The sequence below is a fragment of the Catharus ustulatus genome, chromosome 22, assembly GCF_009819885.2.
Source record: "Catharus ustulatus isolate bCatUst1 chromosome 22, bCatUst1.pri.v2, whole genome shotgun sequence".
Taxonomy (NCBI): Eukaryota; Metazoa; Chordata; class Aves; order Passeriformes; family Turdidae; genus Catharus; species Catharus ustulatus.
Genome location: NC_046242.1, coordinates 913,118 through 932,841, shown reverse-complemented (window position 1 = coordinate 932,841; position 19,724 = coordinate 913,118). Strand labels below are relative to the sequence as shown.

Below are 19,724 nucleotides of genomic sequence, written 5' to 3'. Positions count from 1 at the left end.
CACAAAGACAAAAAAAAGGGGAATAAAAAGAATCCTCGCTTTCCCCCCCGCCCTGCCCTGCTTTAAGATGCAGCGTTGGCTCCCCTTGCGCTGCATGAATTAGCACTCCCCTCTGCATTCCAAAATGCTAATTCTGCACCCTCACACACAACTGCCACAGGGGTCAGCTCCAAAAAGGGACTCCTGTCTCCCATTCAAGCTGTGAACCCAAAAAGGCACCACCGCAGACGCACGGCAATGAAGCCAGCGGTGCCTGGAAGGAGCAGGCAGGCACAGGGCTGGATGTAAACAAAAACATCAGAGCCTTAACAACAGCCCCCCCTAAATCACAGCACAACGCCTGGGTGCTGCTGCTTTCACTTCTGCTTCTCAGCAGCACCTGCACGCAGACATCTTCGACAGGAAGGGTCTGCAAAAGGAGCTTTTCAAGCACTGGATCCTGCCCGAACTGTGCAACCTGCAACTGCTCCAGTGCTGTCCCTGCATCTACAGCCAACTGCTGCCACTAATGCTGGCTGTGCTGAGCACATTCAGAAAGAGAGGCTTTCTTTCAGAGTTTGAGTTTGGCTTTGGTTGTGTTTCCCCCTAAGCAAACCCTGATGAAGAAGAGATGTTTCCATTTGGTATTGTTATTCCTGTGGTGATAAATATTCCTGTCATTGCTAAATAACCACGGGCCTCTCTTAAAAAGCAGTTTTACTCAATTAATTTGTCAAAATGGGAAATACCGCAGACATTTGATGTGCAACTGATAAACTGATTTGCCTCCCTCAGATACAAATGTTGTATCTTTTTTAGGACACACCTGAGAAATGAGCGATTACATGCCACTTTATTGTTCAAAAAGCATAAAAAGTAAAATTATTTATCTAGAAAGCTAACCTTTTCATAGAGATTAACATTATCTACAAATATATTCAGCACTGACTAGGCATTTGTCTACTGGGGAAATACAACAGGTACGGATTTTCCACAGCGATACCCAAAGGTGGAAAAATACGCACATTTCTGTGTTTGCTCCAAAACTACAAGTTTTCCCACCAAAGAACACCAGCCCCACCAGAGGGACATCACTGCAGAGTCCTGCTGGTAAAAAGCTGGGAGAGCCATTAACCCCAAAGCAACACATTCATTTTTGAAGGTCAGTTCAAAGAGCATGGAGTCTCTTGCACCACAGCGACAGATTTTCTAGAAGAGCTGAATTTTCCTTCCCAAAACCTTTGGGATAAACATCATCAGCCTTTGAAGAGAAACACTAGCAATGAATGTGGCAAATCCATACCTTTTGCATAACCCTGTCAACTATTTAAACAACAACCAAAAAGGAAAAAAAAAATAAGAAGAAACCAAAACAAAAAAACCAAAGTTCTACCAAAAAAAAAAATTAGTTAGTTAGGTACAATTCTACTTACTGTATCTACAAGTCCTCTAGGAAATGACTATAATACTATTTCTGATATGAATGGCCATTACCTAAACAAAGCTTTTAACGTAACTGTAAACAAGAGCGACGTTTCCATGCCAATACCCAACCGATCTGCCTCCTGTGCTGAACGTTGAAACAGAGTCAAATGCCTTGTTATACTGCACAACAGTTACTACAATACTCTACAAACACACGCCTGAAAGGACCTGCCTGCCTCCCTGCTTCACTTTTAAGCTGTTTCTGATTCTGAGGGCAGTTTTGTGTTTGGATTGATTCAATCGTTATCACACAACCAAAACCGAGGCACATTTGCCCTGGTGAAGCTCTTCACCCCTCCCCCAGAGAAGAGCAAATTAATACATTGCAGGGACTAGACTGTGATACAAGAAAAAAGCTGGGGGAGGACCTAATTATAGTCAGAAATATGACAGGGTGTCCTCCCATGATTTTTTTTTAAAAACTCTCGTTCAAGATACTGTTTGCCTTTGTTCTTCTTATCTAAATTTATCTTTAAAAACACATAGAGAATATAGCTGTACATGAAAAGTCTGGTGAGTTTAATTTCAGGAGCACGGTCGAATCAGTTATCTTACCATATCTGATTAAACCTAAAATCAAATTATTAAGGCATGTGGAAGCATGGGTTTCATGTTCAGGCAAGCCCAGCAGAATCTGTAGGTCGAATTAAAACACTAGATTCCACCTGCTTCTGCAAGAAGAGCTTTAGGCTTTTTGTTTCCATATAAATTACATTTTTAAAAAAACATTTCCTCACGTTTGCTCCCTGCTTCTCCCTTTCTCCATTTAACTACAATCTCGCCCGTGAGAGGCTGCAGCACAGACAGGATTGCCCCTAACACCACGCTCAGGTTAAAATCAAAGCCTCAAGCCCCAGAGCACAGCCTGTGAACCCCAGGGACAGCCAGGGCCGCGCTCCATGTGCCCAGCAGAATGTCTGTGCAGACAGTTCCACCAGCACCAGCCTTCCCTTCCCAAAACACAGCCCCCTCCGGAGCCAGCAGCACCAGAGCACTGATGACCTCTAGCAGTGTCCTTCCCCCCTCCCCTCCCAGCTCTGCTGAGACTGAGAACTACAACGAAGTAAGGAGGCACAAAACTTCATCTTTCTGCTTGGCCTTGATCACAGGGAGAAAACAGGGCCCAGAGCTGCACCTGCCCGACACCTTTTGTTTGACCCAACACTGAAAACACCATATTGGGGCAGGGAGAAACTCAGGTGAGGAATTTCTGTTTAAAAAACCCCGAACAAATGCAAGGTTTATTTAACAAAAAATAAAAAAAATTAAAAACAAACAAAAAAAAAAGCTGCATCTCACAAGCATTTTTTTTTCCCTTATATTATGCACTGGAGACTGAGCGCAGCAAAAAGCTCTGGAGAAACAACAACACATTAGGACTTGTGCTTCTCTACCACATCCACTCTCCAGCTCTTGCAGAGCTTCCCAGAAATTACCGCGTGCATTTCGCAGGGGCCCTGCCATCACAGGTGAGGGGACTCTCCAAAAAATGACTTTGGGAAATGACACGAGCAGCAGCTTTCACGGCTTGACAGTAAGTCACTCCCACCTTGAAACGCGCTTAACAATACATAAATAATCCATCAAAAGAATCACAAAGTTCCCTGCAGAAAGCATGCCGCAGCCCAACACCAAAAAAAAGTTGCATTTTACTCCACAGCTTTTTCAATGTCACCGCTCAATAAAATATAAGGCCGGGGGAGGAGCCAGCGGTCGGTATGGGCGAATTCGGGTTTCGCGAGGAAAAAAAAAAAAAAAAAAAAAAAAACAACAAAACAAAAAACGCCAAAAAACCCCACGAAAGTTACCGCTTTCGGTAAGTTAAAAGGCAGAGTCTAGGAAAAAACACAAAGGCAAAGCGGAGGCGCGCAAGGTCCCGGTTCAATGACAGGCGGGTGGCGGGGCTCGGCGGGCCGGGGCGTGCGGGGCAGGGCGGGGGCAGCCCCCGCTGCACCTACCGTCTTGGAGTCCAGCTCGTGGTGCGGCTGGGCCAGCACTTTGTCTACACTCGCCGGATCCGCGAACGTAACGAACCCGAAGCCTCTGCGAGAGACAAAGAGCGAGGGGATGGCGGGGGGTGGGGGGGGGGGAGGTGGTGATGAGAATTAGAGCCAAAGGGAGAAGTCATAAAAATAAACCGCTGGGTCCCCCTCCTGCCTCTGCCCTCCCCCGACGGCTCCGGGGGCAGGGGGCGGCCGGCTCCGACCCCTGGCCGCTCTCCGGCTCCACCGGCCGCTTTGTTTCCTGCTCCGGGCTGGGGATGCGGGCGGGGAGAGCCCTCCCGCAGCGCCCCGGGCGCGGGGTGGGATGCGGGGCCGGGGTCTGGGCTGGGATCGGGGGGTTGCGGGTCCACCCGCCCCGACCGCAACTCGCGAAGTTTGTCAGCCCGAGCGGGGTGGGCGGCGGTTTTACCTGGAGCGCTTGGTGGTGGGGTCCCGCATGACCATACACTCCCTAATTTCTCCGAATTTGCTAAAATAGTCTCTAAGGCTGTCTGCGGAGAGAGAGCAGAGAGGGAGAGGAGGGTCAGGCTGGGGGGGCGCGGGCAGGGCCCGGCGCGGCGGGACGCGGCCCACGCGGGGCGGGACACGCGTGGGGAGGGGGCGGCGGGCGGGGGTTACCTGGTGAGGTTTGCCAGCTGAGGCCGCCGATGAACATCTTGCTGGAGGGAGAGAGCAGAGCGGAGTTGAGCGCCGGTGCGGGATCGGCCATTTTGACGGGGCAGCTCCCGGCGGGGCGGAGGGGCGCGGAGCGGAGCGGCGCGGAGCGGGGCGGGCCCGCCTGACCGCCCCTCACCGCCGCGCTCCGCGCCCCCGCCGCCCCGCCGACTTACCCGGGGTCGTGCTGCGCCTCTCCGGGGCTCCCCGAGGTAGCCTGGCTCCCGTCCGCCTCCATGGCCGCGCCGAGCGAGAGCCCCTTAGAGAACCCCCCCCGCCCGCCCAACCCGCCCCCCCCGGCCCGGCTCCGGCTCGGTTCGCTCCGCTTGCTTTGCCCCTTTTTCCCTTCCCCCCTCCTCCTCCTCCTCCTCCTCCTCCCTCCGCTACCGGAGGATCTCACTGGAGAGGCGCTGGGGCAGCAGCCAGATCCGTCACACGTGGGATCGGCTTAGCTCAGCGCCGCGCCGGCGCTCCCTCCCCCCGCCGCCATCCTCCCCTCCCTCCATCCCGCCCCTCCCTCACGGGGGCGGCGCCTCCGCCGGCGCGTGGCCCTGCGTGACGTCACCGTGACGTCACCGCGCCCTCCCCGCGCTGCTCCCGCCTCCCCCCCCCCCCGCGCGCGCGCGCGCCCGTCCCTCACGCGTGTCCGCGACACCGGCACTGTCCCCTCAGGTCCGCGACACCCGGGACTGTCCACCTGGCTCTGTCCCACGGGGTCTGCGACACCGGCACTGTCCCCTCGGGTCTGTCCCACGGGGTCCGCGACAGCCGGGACTGTCCCCTCGGGTCCGCCACACCGGCACTGTCCACCTGGCTCTGTCCCACGGGGTCTGCGACACCGGCACTGTCCCCTCGGGTCTGTCCCACGGGGTCTGCGACAGCCCGGACTGTCCCCTCAGGTCCGCCACACCGGCACTGTCCCCTCAGATCTGCCACTCTCACCCGGGTCTGTCCCCCCGGGCCCTGCCCAGGACCCCCGACCCCTATCAGGCACCGCGGAAGAATTCCAGGAGCTGGGAAGTGCCTGCTGGGTGTCCAGGAGAGGAAAATTAAATTTTAGGAGTTCGTGAGAGCTGTCATCCCGTCACCAAGCCTGGGCACCGCACCCACAGAGAAAGAGCGCGGTGCTCCGGCAGCTGCCACAGCCCAGAGCCCCCGAGTCCCCGTGTCCTCATGTCCTGGGCTCCTCCATGGCCCTGTCCCCTGTATTCCAGGGCTCCAGCTCCCCTGTTCCCTGTTGTCCCCACATCCCAAAGCCCCAGCAGCTCCTCTGGACCCCTCGGCCCCACAGGCACTGCCCAGCTCCTGCGCTCCCTCAGCTCCTGCGCTCCCTCAGCTCCTGCCCTCCCGCTCTGTCTGACCGGTGCTTTGCAGCATCAGGACGGGGCTGCCAGGTGTTGGTGTAATTATCTGCAGCAATCACGTTCGCCTAAATTAAGGAGCGCTGGTGGGAGCGTGGGACTGAGCCACGTTGCCCTACATTTTCAGAGACATCCATGGATTTTGAGTTCCTCCACCTGCCCAGCACCAAGCGCCTCCCAACCAAAGACCTCCCCAGCTCAGCAGCCAAGCCTGCAAGAGCTGTTTTGGGATCGCCAACTGTTTCCAGCTCAGGGATTATAATATTTTTGGGAAGTACATTGATGCACTTTCCAGCGGGGACTAATGAACAAGGTGGGAATGAGTGGATGTGCACAGGGCTGAGAGGTCAGGCCCGCTGGAGAAGCTCTGCTGCTGACCACTGTAAAATGAGATATAATTCCCTCTGTTTGGTTTGTTTTGCCATGAAGTGCTGAATTCTGGCTCAGCAGTGGGGCAGGCTCTGCTCCTCCAGAAAAAGGGGATGACCTGGCCTTGCCCCAGCAGAGTGAGCAGCACCAATGTGCAAAGGAAATGGATGGGGGGGATTAAAGAATAGTCTTTTTCTCCCCCTTTTGAGCCTCCTTTAGATCTTAGCTATTTCTCGTAATAATCACTGGGAAATTACTAGTCAGGAGAGCGGTTCCTGGGGTTATATTACCCCTTTAATCTCTCCAGCAGCGGTGCAGAATTTTAAAGGGGTTCCAGAATGAACAAGCACAAGACAGATTTTGCTGATGGACAGAAGGAACTTCAGTGCAGCTGCTTATGGCTCTGAAAGAAATTTGGATTGCTATATATTAAAAGGAAATCTCCACTGCTATCCCTTCCATCAGCGAACATTACAGGTCAAACGGCTTTGGGAAGGCTTTATCAGTGTGTTCTCCCTCCAGCTCCCCCAGAGCTGGGGCTGGGTTCGGGGGGTGACCAGTTTCAATCTGTTCAGTCGGTTTTGCTCTTTCTCAGCACTCTGCTGTCACAGCAGAAGCCAAACCCACGGCACCAGGGATGCTCTGGGGACACGCTCAGCACCTGAAGCCCAGGAGTGACAAACCAGGACCTGCTCTCCTGCTCCTTTGGCAGCGCCCAACCCCAAAGGTGCCGTTCCAGCCCAATCCCAGATTTTCCTCCAGCCCACTGAGGGTTTGCAGACTTGCCCTCTGCCGCCCTCCTCTCCAACCTCTAATGTTCGTGCTAAAAATCCACAGTCCCAGTGGAATTTGGGAAGTAGCTAATGAACCGCAAAGCTGACATCTCTAACTGCTGGCCAGGGGTATCGTTCTCCCTAGCTGCACAATTAAAAGTTGGAGCATTTAGCCCAATAACAAGGAAAGTTAGTGCTATTGATTCAAGCCTGCCCAGGTCCCCCACGCTGGCTCTGCAGGACAGATGAATTTGGGACAATCACATCTGTCCACATACTCACTCAGCACCTACTCTCATTAGCAGGCTTTAGCCTCACCGATTTCCTTTCAATTTTTACAACTCTCATTTTGTATCAGAGGCTGAGATCAGCATTTATAAGGCCAAAGTGACATAAGACCCCAAATCTCCTTGGGGATAGGTAGGCCCTGAGAGCCTGGTTTCTGGAACAAAGAGATCTGGGGCTCCTAAAGCAGCTGGGCATGGATTGGGAATGCTCTTCCAGGTAAGGAGGGTGGCAGGTCCCAGTCTCCCATCTTGGACATCCCATCTTTGCCATGCCGAGGGGCTGCACCCACCTCACGCCGCCTGGAGAATGAGTTCATCTATCTGGGGCTGTAGAAATCTGCATTTATGTTTTGTATGCTCTATAAATTCAGTGCCATAATAAAAAGGATCTAAATCTTTGCTGAATAATTCATTTTCACGCATAGGGAAGAAATAATGACCTATATTAGATTCCATCTATCATCCAGCAGGTTGTGGGGATTGATCGGCCGGTGGGTTCTGGAGGTCCCCAGTGAGGAGCAGGCCCTGCCCGCTGCCCGGCTGTGGCTTCACCTGACAGACATTATTTAGATAGAATTCCGGGGGGTGGTGTGCTGGGGAGCTGCCAGGAAGTCAAAGATCATTTAAAATGCAGAATATGTCATTGCAAACAATTGTTCTTGTTGGTGCATCTCTGCCTCAGGCGTTACCCCGGCGCCTGCAGCACCCACAGAGCCACACCAGGAGAGGAGCTGGGCCAGCCCTGCCTGGGAGGACACAGCACAGGGCATGGAAGAGCTGTCTTTGGGGTCTGTGGTGTCACTGCTCAGGGCTGTCTAGGTACCACCCACATCTCCAAAAAGCTGGGCAAACACTTTCTGTGTCCCTGGGATTCAGAGCAGAGGACAGGCTTTTAACTGCACAGCACCCAGCAGCTTCGGCTGTGATATTTGCAGACAGAATTCCAGCAGAGTGCAGACTTAGTGCGTTGGATATTTTGGATTTCATTGCAGGCTGCCCACCCACGAGTGTCACCTGTGTTTCCTCGTGGGGAGCCCTACACCCCCTCCCACGCTGCCAGCCCCTCTGTTCCCAGCTGCTCCATCACCTGAGAGCAAACCAAACCCGAGCCCATGAGCACTGCCCAGCCCTGGGGCTCACAGCAGCCCAGGGCCCGCAGGAAAACAAACAAAAACCACCGAGTGTGGCTGCGCAGGAGGGAGTTACTTAAAAACACAGCAGCCAGTCCCTAAACTGGAATAGGTTATGCCAGAACCAGTAATTTTAGGGAAGCAGTGCTGGTTCACACCTGGTGCAAATGTGGCTCTATATTTTGGGTAGACACTGGAGTTTTTCCCTGTCAAGTTTCAGATCTGCATCAAATTATTTCAGCATTTGCTAATGAAGACATTACACTGACCTTATTAAAAACATCGTGATTTTCATCTTAACTGAGAAAACAGCGTTTTTTCAACTGTTTCAAAAGAAGAATAAAACCCAAATATTATCAGGCCCATCTTTCATATGATAAGGGAGAGGGGGGGAAGCTCTGCAAGGAAAGATTTCAAAGCCTGCTTTGTTTTCATCAGCTTTGAAATCAACAGACAGCCCTGAGAATTTTGTTTTTCAGAACCACAGTGTTTAATTCTATTTACTACTTCCAGGCAATTCTATATATACACACAGTGAAAAACCCAAGCAGCTCACTTTAAACAAATCCTCCTGCTTTTTTCAGATGTGTCATTCCTCCTGCGGGTAGGATTGCAGGATACAGATCAATTAAGTTAAAGCCAAAAACAAAGCAGGGAGGAGAGGAAGGGGAAGAGGAGGGTTTGTGCTGTCCCTGTGCAGCTCTCCCTGCTGGATCTGGGGGGTCACTGTCCTGTGAGCACCTTGGCTTCACCTCAAGGAGGGGTTAGCAGGGAGTTTTCCAAAGACTTCCCAAGCCCTGCTGTCTCATACAGCAGCTGGAAATCCAGCCTCTCACTGCTGTGCTTGGATATATCCAAAAACCCTGAGTTATCCCTGGTGTTGTCTGTCCCCCTGGGATGGATGGAGTTATGCCAGAAATCCCATTTCCTTCCCTCTCCCAAAACCAGGCTGTCTACCTTATTTCTGTCCCTGATTAATTTTTACCAAAGGCCTTTAAGAGCCTCTGATAAACTGCTCCCAAAGTCCAAACTAATATTATTAACTATGAATCTTCTCCTATAAATAATTCCCAGAAGTAGATCAATGCTACCACTGAGTCAATGGATTCACTGGAATCATTTCTTCCTGTTACTCCTGGATTTTTTTCTCCCTGTCGCCACTAATCAATTATGATGATAAAACTACCCTGGAACACCCCCAAAATAAAGATAAACAGTGTGTATTATCAGAGGCTGGGGCTGTGCGTGGCTTTGAAGATGCGTTACCTTCTCTGAGCCACATTTATTTTCTTCTACAGACAGTTAAGGGGAAAAAAAAAAAAAGGAGGCCCAGTAAATGAATGGTCTGGTGTAACACAGCATTAATTCCCTGACCTTCCGCATTGAGTGACTGAGAATCTCAATCTCAATTATTCCTTTCATGACGGAATCTAAAATAGACACAGCGAGTCCTCACATTCTTGCTCAAAAGCAGGAGAGGTGGAATGAGACGAGTCAGCCCGATCACACTGAAACCACATCCATTATCAGTTCCATGTCATTCAAAAAAATCGACTGCGGGAGAAAGCAAGAGCATCCAAGGAGAATTATTGCAAAACGTGTGCTGGCAGGATCTGGATAAATACAGACACTCATTTATATATGCATATGCATTTAAAATTCACAAGTGTGGAGCTGAATCAGGGGTAGGAAAAACAAGTCACTCCCCAGAGGACACCGGCGCTCTAAATTAACAACAGGCAGATCAGAATTGATGAAAACACCCCGAGAGGTTGATAAGCAAAGCTCCCTCTCTGTACATGGTGGGGATCCCTCCCATTTTGAAGTTTGGGCATTCCTGCACCTCTGGCATGATGGCAAATGGCAAACCCATCATTTCCTCTCTGACTTTAGAGTTAACTACTTCGTTTGCTTCTCTCCAGCTAATCAAATGATTTTTATTGCTGATACAGCAAACTCCATGACCATTCAGTTCACATCAAAGCACACATGAGCAGGAAAGTTTCCATGGGGCTTTAGACCAGCTCAGCACAGGTCGTCAATGGGCACAAAATCCTCCCAGCCACACTACCACACATATTGGCTAAAGATCCCCCTTCATCCACGGATGTTTGGAGAGCTGGGAAAAAAGCAGAGCAGCTGTGGGATGCTGTCCGTGCATCTCCAGGGGCTGCTCTCCAGCCATGCAGGAGCCTCGCTCCCAGCCCCCAGGGCTGTCACCTTTAATGCAATCCCTGGCTTTCCCTGGCATTCACTGCTTTTCCAGCAGCAGATGTGGATTGGGCTGCTCACTTTGCCTTCCCTTTCCGGCCAGGGCCTGGCACAGCACGTGGCAAGGCTGCCACAAGCCCGGGAGACAAGGAGTCACACACAGCCTCTGGCCACATCCTAAATTCCAGCATTGTACGTCAGGAAGAAATGTGCCTGGGAAATGTAGCTGTAACTGCATTAAAGCAGCATAATTCAATTCTAACCACATCATTACGGAGGTGCAGATCAGATAAGCAGGGAGAGCGGGGGAGCCGGGCTCGGGGCTGGGACAGCACCGTGCTCCCTCCTCCGGCATGCCTCAGCTGCAACCCCAGCCCTGCAGGCAGCACCCTCCACTCCCTGCTGGCCTGGAAGCCCTGCACCCCGAAGGGCAGGCCCTGCACCCCTCCCCTGGGAGGGTATTTTGATCCCCACAGACCCTTACCCAATCCTACACCTCCTTCTGCACCCAGGAGGCTTCCCCAGGGCAGTTCGTGCTGAGCAGGGAGAGCTCTGCAGCCCTGCCCTGACCCCTTCCAGTCCCCAGGGATCTGCAGCTCCCCATGGGAGGGGTGGGAGTGGGGAGGAGCCCCCACAGCATCCCCTGCACCCACCCATCCACTGCCCTCCAACCCCAGCCTCACTCAGGGCATCAGTGCCTTGGCCAAAATCACACCCAACCACTCTGTCTGGCCACGGACTGGAAATCATTCTCTGAGTTACTGCCTCCTACCAGGGAAAGTGCTTTTCCCATATTTAAGACGTTCCTCAGCTTTAAGCACCCTCTCCCACTAGATTTAGAGCACTGATGCGCCGACTGTCAAGGCCCTGCATTCCTGGTCTGACTTTTGGGCAGCCATGAGATTAACTCTTCCGTTCCAAATCATTTTAAGCAGAGGTTAATGCTGAACTTGTGCTTCTGCCTGTGCTGAATCAGGGCTTTGCCGACTTCCTGCTTTATTTATTTGGTTTTCTGTGATTGCTGAGCTGGGATGGCAAGGATCCTACCTTGAACCTCCCCTGGGACCTCTTGTGATGAAAAGCAAAGCCTGCAAACACTGTGGAGTCTCTGCTGCATTAGAAGAGGAGTTTGATGAAGATTCATGTCTTTCATATTGTTCTATGAAATTAAAGAGCAGAGGAAAATCACTTTCGAGGAAGTGAAGATGTACTGCAGCAATTTAGTTGTAAACATAATTAAGCAACTGGCCCTGACGTACCCGTCCTTTCTTGGCCAAAATTCAGCTGGAGTTTCCATTGATGTCAAGATCAAGCTATGCAAATAATTACAACAGGCTTTGTCAGGAGAGTAAGATCCAAAAGAGATTTTGGGTGACAAGGTCTGTAATGATGCTCCTTTCACTCCTTCTGAGCTGGATGCAGATCTTCAGATCCTTCATTTCCCCTCCAGCCTCACCCAATGCTCACACTGAGAGCTGCATGGAAACCTGTGTGAGGCCCAGCTGACACCCAGCAGAAGAGGCTCCCAGGCTCCAGCCACTGAAGGAGGAAAGGCTGGGATCCCACATGGAGCACTGAGCTGTAAGAAGTCACTGTGCCACTTCAGACTTGCCCAAATCACACTGATGGGTTAATTTTGCACTGAAGGCTCTGGCTGGGTCAGGCATCATCTCCCTGGAGGTGGCACCCAGCCAGGCCAGGCTGGCACTGTGTCACTGTCACAGCCCTGAGGTGACATCCCTGCTGCACCTGGAGCCTTTGTCCTGGGATGAGGCAGAGGTGCAGAGCTGAGATGGGGTGAGCAGGACCAAACATTTGACTGCCTGAAAAAAGAACTGGGTACTCAACACTTGTTTATCATAACTTGCTTATGAACGGGCACAATTACAAATGTGCGTTTTCTAAGTGTAAATCCACTTACAGACTGGTCACAGTGAAGCAAAAGCAAGCTGCTCTTCAGCTGAGCTGAGAGCACTGGGCTTTGGCAGTGATATTTAGAGCTTTCCCTGGGTGTGGAGTGGTTTTCTAAAATTGCTGGGTTTTTAGTTTTTGTTTAAAGTAAATGTATAGTCTTTGAAGCTCCAAGGAAAGAACTTGAAAAATGTGACCTTTAGAGCTTTGATACTGGGTGACAAATAAAAAGAATCCAAAGGACAATCCCTTTAAAAATGTACATGGCTATCACTTAGCGAGCAGAGAAAGGCAACAAGGATGATGTGTTTTGCTTCGAGGCCAGGACTGACAGCAGCCTCTTATGTTTCCCTTAAAATATTGGTGGGATAACACAGCACCAGCAAATGTCTCCTGCATGCACCATTGCCTGCCCAATTTTGCAGGAGCAGGTGCTGAGCTGGGCTGTGTGGGCTGAGCAGCAGCCGTGCCCAGCCCACGGTCCAGCAGCGCTCCAGGAGGTGACATTTGCCTCGCTGGCACTCGAGAGCACTTCAGCTTCACCTTTGCAAATGAAACTCTCTGCATCACTGGGGAAGCACGCCGGGAGGCCCTCAGCAGCCCAGCAGCTATTCCTCCTGCTCTTTTGTACTAGGGTGCTCTTTCCAGGGAAGGAAAAAGCTTGGGGAAGCTGAAAACTGCTTAGCTGGAGTGGGCAGAGGCTGCTGGGTGTGTTCTTGCTGGCTGAGGCCATTTTGGATTGATGCAGCCCCAGAGCTCTGTGGCTCCCGTGGGTGTCACTGTGATGGACCACCAGAGCAGCACTGCTCCGCTGAGGATGGAGTGGGTAACATCTCTTACACTGCACGGAACTTTTTGCAGTCATTCCCCCTCCCCTCTTTGCTCACCTCCTCGAGTGGCTGCTGCTCACACAGGTGGGACCCTGCTGCTCTGACTCAGCTCAGGGACAGCGTTTTGCTGTTCTGTACAACAACAGCAACAAAATAAAATTCAAACCAGCACAAACTTAGCCGAGAAAGTAATAAGAAGGCAAACTCAATTACTGTTTCATCTGGCATTATTGTTGCTTTGCTGCTCTTTGTCAGGGACTTCTTCCAGGCAAAATTGGAGAGATTATCTTGTCTAGATGTTATGAAGTAGCTAATCCCTTCCGCAGTGGAGGAGAGCCAAACGCTTCATGTTGGGCAAGTGGAAGTGTAAATATGGTGACAAAGTGCTGCCACTGCTCCCTGGCTCCAGGGCTGCCTTTGCCCAGGGCTGTGCTCACCCCACATCTGACAGGGCACCAGGATTTCCCCAGCACCTCCCAAAAGATTTCCTCTTTCTCATCCCAAAAGCTGCCTGGAGCAGGTGCATTTGGCACACTGTCTCCTCTGCTGCTGTGGGGAACAAGAGGGAAAAGGGATTTTCAGAAGAGAGAAAGGTTCCTGTTCAATGTCACAGTGCTGGGGAGCTCACAGCAGTGTCCCCTCCGGGCTGAGCAGCTGTGGGAGCACAAGGAGTGACCCCAGAACAGCACTCTGCCCCAGGGACCCTGCTGTGGGTCCTGCTCCTCAGGCAGAGGATGATGAGGATGCTCCTGCCTTCCTCCAGCCACCCTGCAGCACAGCCTGGAGTGGAGACCTCAGAGAGCAACAGCACAAGAGAAATTACCCACCTGTCATGTGTTCACTGGATTTTACATGGCACACAGAGAACTCTCCAGGGCCATTACCTCAGCAAGGACAGTCTTGTTTTCTTGTTTTTCAGGTAGGAGGGCCATTTCCTGGTCACCTCGAGGTGAGCAGGGTGAGGTTGCCTCAAACAGAAATTCTCAAAGGTTCAATCTTTACTCACACTGCACATTAACCCAGAGCAAAACATCCATGGGAACAGCCCTGACACAACCAACACCTGTGGGCTCTGAGATCTGTCACAACCCTGGGAACACAAAAATCATCCATGCTCCTGGAGCAGCACCTCTGGAACGAACCCCAGTGCCCTCCCTCCTCCAGAACCACAACAGACAGACAGCACAATAAACACCCCACCTGCCCATGGCCCCCAGCCCCAAAACCCAGCAGCTCAGGTGAAGGATATTTTTGCAGAGCTGGGAAATGCTCGGCTGGGAACGCGGAGCAGCCCCAGCCCGTGGGGGTGTGTCTGTGTACATCCAGCCAGGGGGATATTTAATGATAATTGCTTCTTTTCAGCAGCGAGCAATGTGCCTGGTACAACCCAAAATGATTTTGCTATTTTGACGTTGGGAAATCTGCAAGTCAAAGGTGAGGGAACGACTGCGCAGAGCAGCCAATATTAAAAATCCCGATCTGGCAGCGGCGGCGCGGGCTGGCAGAGCTGGATTGCCAATCATTTTTATACCTTGGTGCTTTAAATAGCAATAATGTGTTGAATGTGAAATTGCCTGTGCTGATGGGGGCTGCTGCACGTTATTAAAATCCAAGCGCTGGGACACACGTTACACGTTTGTGATTCTTTAGAGACATTGTTGGGGGAAAAATACAAACTCTGAGAGAAATTTGAGGGAGGGGGGCCCAGGAGGCAAAGGGTAGGGAGAGGCAGACAATCAGGGCTCTGGGAGACCACCAGGCAAAAGGCAACAGGGAGAACACTTTAGCTCCTGTGGATGTGCCCAGGAAACAGCCAATTATTTCAGAGTCGTTGGAGCGTGAAGTGATGCAGATCATTCCCTCTAACATCCCTGAGCAATTCCCACTCCTTTGTTCTGCTTTGGCCCACTCCAGATCCACACTTGGCCCAACACCTGAGCCCCTGTGCTGGAGCCAGGCTGCTGCTGTGCCTTCCTGGGCACCTCTCCCTGTACAGGGCCAAAAGCCCAGGGGAAGGGCCCTGTCCCAGGGAACAGGAATTGCTGTTGGGGATGCTCTGACAGCTCTGGGTGAGGATCCAGAGCTGAGTCCTCACCAAACCTGCTGCTTCCCATCTCCATGGGAGCGTTTCTCCTCCCCAATCAGGGAGTCATTATCCACTCCAGCTGCCACATCCCTCCTTTTGGATGACTGCAACCCTTAATCCATGATTTCACAGCCCTACTTAGGTACAAGCACCCACATGCAATGCAGATCTGTGTAAAACCCAGCTCTGCATAAACACACCCCTGAGAGAGGCTGGGATGCAAACATGGTGTTATTTCCATACATCCATGAAGTTATTTTGTGATTCCTAATCTCCACCAGCTCCCCACTCCTCTGCCACACCTTCCAGGTGCCAAACTTCTGCAAAATCTTTCAAGAATAAGATACTCTTAGCTCAGACGCACACAGATCATGGGTTGAAGGTGAATAAACAAAAGTCCACGTGCCTTTAATATTTTTAGGATTAATTTTGCTGCACCCTCATGGAGTGTCCTGTGCCAGGCTGGGGTCCTGCCATGCAGGCAGGTGAGACAGAAGAGGAAGGTGGAGAATTGGGATGAATACTTTTCAGACAGAGAACAAAGCAGAGATTTAAGGTCCTGTCATATCCCAGAGTTTTATTAGTCATTTTGCAGCAGCTATAGGACTGATTTTTTAATTAATATTTTTTAAGAGAATAGGCATTCGAGTAAAGTCCTAGTAGTAAAAGGTGCCAGAACAGAATAAAACCTGAAGTATCTCTGTTCATCACTCTTATGGACCTCACACTCTTTCCACAAGGTCACACAAAAACAGCAGCTGAGCCTGCATTTCTCCAGCCCCTTCACTGCCCCAGCACAGCTCCTCTCTTCACACACTCCAACTTTGCTCAGCTTGTCATTAGAAACTAGCAGTGACATCACCTTGAGTGGCAACGTCCTCCATCCCTCCCTCCATCCATCCCTCCATCCATCCATCCCTGCTCAGGAGGAGCTGCAGCACTGACCGGCCTCAGACCCAGACAGCCAAAGGGTACAACACAATCGAAATAAAAAGCCTGAGAAAATGGACTTTAAAATGTTAAATGATAAGAGCAAGGACTCCAGGCAGGAGCTGGGGGATGCTCTGTGCTCAGAGGGGAGGCAGCCCAGCAGTGGGGGACAAAGCCTTCCCAGCAGCAGCGAGATATTGATTTGATAAGCAGATGAGCTGAAATTCCAAATGCATTGGAGATGCTGATAGGAAAAAAGAGGTAGATGGAGAGACAGGGGAATGCAAGAGGAACAGCTGCGTACACTGAGATGTCATGGAAAATAGAGAAGGTCATCGGGATCCACGAAATTCTCCAAAGAAATAGGAAGTGGGGATGGCAGGGAGACAGCAGATGTTTCTGTGCCAAGACAATGATGGAACCATAATTACAGGGAGATGGAGCATCCTGCATAGCCCCAGCAACACGGAAACAAAACAAACCCCAAGCAGACACGTTTGATTGGCAAGTGGAAAAGGCTACAAAAAAAGCAATAAGTGTTTAGCCCTTCCATTACAGAGAGTCAGGCAAGGGGAGGAACGAGGGCACCTCTTCACTGCAGAGCCAGAACAGTGCCCCAGAGGTCAAGCTGCTGACAAAACCCCCTGGATTTGTATGGTTCTCACACAAGGCAGAGCTGGGGGCTCACAAGGGCTTTCCCCCACCCCCAATTTCAATAAGGGGGGCCCAGCACCCCCAGGGGTGCTCAGCAGATGCAGGACAGGCACTTCCTCCCCATCCTGGGCAAACCCACCCTGTGTGTCCTGCCCTTGTTCAAGGGCAAACCCCGGGCAAACAGAGCCTGACCAGGCTGTGCCATCCCTGGGGGCTTGTGCCATCTCAGCTGCCACTGGCAAGTGGGCAGGGGGCCAGAGGAGGAGCATGGTCTGAATCCGGGGTCAGGGCTCGTGTGCCTGGATGCTCAGCTGTCCCTGCAAACAAGCCCTGGATGTGACAGCCCTGCCAGGAGCAGCAGCAGTGCTGGGACAGCAAGGGGAGCCAGAGCTCCTCAGCCAGGGACCTCTGTGCATCCCCAGCACACGCTGCGACCATCTCAGCAGGAACATTTGTGACCATCTCAACAGGAACATTGGTCCCTGACTGATTCACACCTCTCTGGCTGCTGCCTCTGTAACAATCGCGCTAAACTTTGCTTTTCACTTTCTGCACTTGCAAGTCCATTTTCAGTGTGAGGACAACAAGCTCACTTCATTTTGGCTAGAGGGACAAATTGATCTTATTTGAGAAAAAAAATAATCTCGTTTCTGTGTTCTGAGGCAGCTCGAGGGAAAGGCATGCCACGATCACAAAACACATCCAAGCAAATTAGGGGTCTGTCTCTGTGAGTGAAAAGTAACACTCTCCCTTTATCATCTCACATCCAGACACTGTGTAAGGACAAACCTGCACAAGCAGAGATACAATCTGGACCTGCGAGCAGAAAGGAACATCCCAGGCATGTAAATCAAGATCCTATAGACGCAGTGTATGGCTGAGATGATCCATCTCCCTCCAAGGACTGCGAGCTGAGCTGAGCGGCCGCGCTGTGGCAGCGCCCGAGCAGGGCTGGGCTGGTGCTCGAGTGCCATCTGCTGCTGTGCTGGCCTCCTTCCTCCTGCTTCATCCTCCTTCCTCCTGCTTCATCCTCCTCACACTGCTGCTCTGTGCTGGCCACCTTCCTCCTTCCTCCTCCTCCTCACATTGCTGCTCTGTGCTGGCCTCCTTCCTCCTGCTTCATCCACCTTCCTCCTGCTTCATCCTCCTCACACTGCTGCTCTGTGCTGGCCTCCTTCCTCCTGCTTCATCCTCCTCACATTGCTGCTCTGTGCTGGCCTCCTTCCTCCTGCTTTATCCTCCTTCCTCCTGCTTCCTCCACCTTCCTCCTGCTTCATCCCCTTCACATTGCTGCTCTGTGCTGGCCACCTTCCTCCTGCTTCCTCCACCTTCATCCTCCTCACATTGCTGCTCTGTGCTGGCCTCCTTCCTCCTGCTTCATCCTCCTTCCTCCTCCTCACATTGCTGCTCTGTGCTGGCCTCCTTCCTCCTGCTTCATCCCCTTCACATGGCTGCTCTGTGCTGGCCTCCTTCCTCCTGCTTCATCCACCTTCCTCCTGCTTCATCCTCCTCACTCAACCAGGGGCTGCTGCTCTCCCAAGCAAGGGACAGGATTGGTGGGAGTGTCAAGGGGACAGGGCAGGTATAAAAAAAGCAAACCAACTTTTCTCCATACAACTTTTTCCCCCTCCTGTGCGGTGTGTTTCTGTTTCAGGAGTGTCTGGGCACAGCTGGGCAGCTGCAGCACCTCCCTCACCCCATCCCTGCACGGGACACGCTGGTTTGTGCCACAGAACAGCAGCTGTGCCACTGACCCACAGCAGAATTAGAGCTACAGCCTTGACAAGGCAGCCAAACGTTTCTTCCTGCTCTGACAAATAAACTTTTCCAGTGATGAACAAGTGTCTCCCTTAGGATTGGGTTCCCCAGGATCCCTCCTGAGCATGGCCCTGCACTGGGGACAGGAAAGCTGGGGAACAGGAGGCTGGAGCAGCTGGATGCCCCAGCAGCCACACTGGGAGTCCTGGAGCAGCCAGGGAATGTCCCTGCAGCAGGCAGAGCTCAGGGGGATGTGACAGAAGCAGGAGATGCTCATGCTGCCACTCATGGCTGAGAACAAGAACAGCACTCGAGGGCCAGACAAGTGCTTCAGGTGCACTTGGAGAGCAAGACAACACAGAGCAGAAAAACCCAGACCCACGGGCTGCTGTGAGAGTGCAGCTATCCAGAAATGAGGGCACCTCACTTGAAACAGCATGAAATGGCTCTTCAGCGTTCTTGAATCCAAACTGCAGAGTCAGGGCACAAAAAAAAAAAAAAAGAGTAACATCCCCCAGGCAACACGCAGGGTTTTGAAGCTGGGACATGAAGTGCACAAAACAGAGTCCCTCTCAGGGGAAGGTTAAAACCTTGGTGTAGTCACAGCTACAGCACAACTCCCATTACCTTTGCTTTCCACGAGGATTGAGAGCGCTGGGAGGAACATCCAACCCTGCTTTCAGACCCCAAAACTCACAGCTGGCCATGCACAGTATTGATTCAGAAAGAGGAAAGCTTCCAGCACGTGTTCATCTCAGCAAAGGCTCTGCAGGGCTACAAAGGGTGCAGGGCTCAGGGTCTGCGGGGAAGCAGCACAGCCCTGCTCCAAGCTAGGGAGCAAAACTCAGCAGCTGCAGCCTGAGGCAGGACAGGAGAGGAGGCTGTAAACCCAGGGGCTGTGTGGACAATCCTCAGCAGGGCCATTACTCACCTTCCTGGGCACTGGCATGACAGATGAGCTGGGGAGGCTTTCAGGCAATTCAGAAAACAAACAGGAAGCACTTTTCCCACTCACACATAATTAAGTTGTGGGACATGAAGGCCAGAAGGATAAATGGCCTCAAATGCCCTTACAGCACCTCAGAGGGGAGATTCTCTGTGAAGCACAGGCTGTGTGACACACCAGGCTCAGCAGTGCTGAGGAGCACAGAGCTGGGAATGGATCTGTGTGATGCAGTACAATGGAAGGGATAATACAGCTTGCACCTCATTTCCCTCTGTTTTTAGGAAAAAAAACCTCAGCCACTGAAGCAGCAGGGATGTGCTGAGCCAGGCTCCAGGCTGCACCTGTGGCTGTGGGAGG

General features: G+C 51.9%; 1 protein-coding gene across 10 annotated transcripts in view; it reads right to left on the bottom strand.

Moving 5' to 3' along the window:
* Positions 1-4,392, bottom strand: part of MSI2 (musashi RNA binding protein 2) — a 199,003-nt gene extending 194,611 nt beyond the window's left edge. For 9 of the 10 annotated variants that reach the window (XM_033078599.2, XM_033078594.2, XM_033078596.2 and 6 more), the window contains exons 1-4: positions 4,298-4,392; positions 4,086-4,126; positions 3,877-3,958; positions 3,423-3,507 (exon numbers count right to left, since the gene is read on the bottom strand). In XM_033078599.2, coding sequence (XP_032934490.1) covers positions 3,423-3,507; positions 3,877-3,958; positions 4,086-4,126; positions 4,298-4,359 — 270 coding nt within the window. In that variant the 5' untranslated portion in view covers positions 4,360-4,392. Of the gene's footprint in view, positions 1-1,496; positions 1,536-3,422; positions 3,508-3,876; positions 3,959-4,085; positions 4,127-4,297 lie in introns of those variants that run through there. The other variant, XM_042779895.1, reaches the window with a different exon arrangement.
* Positions 4,393-19,724: the final 15,332 nt, after the last annotated feature.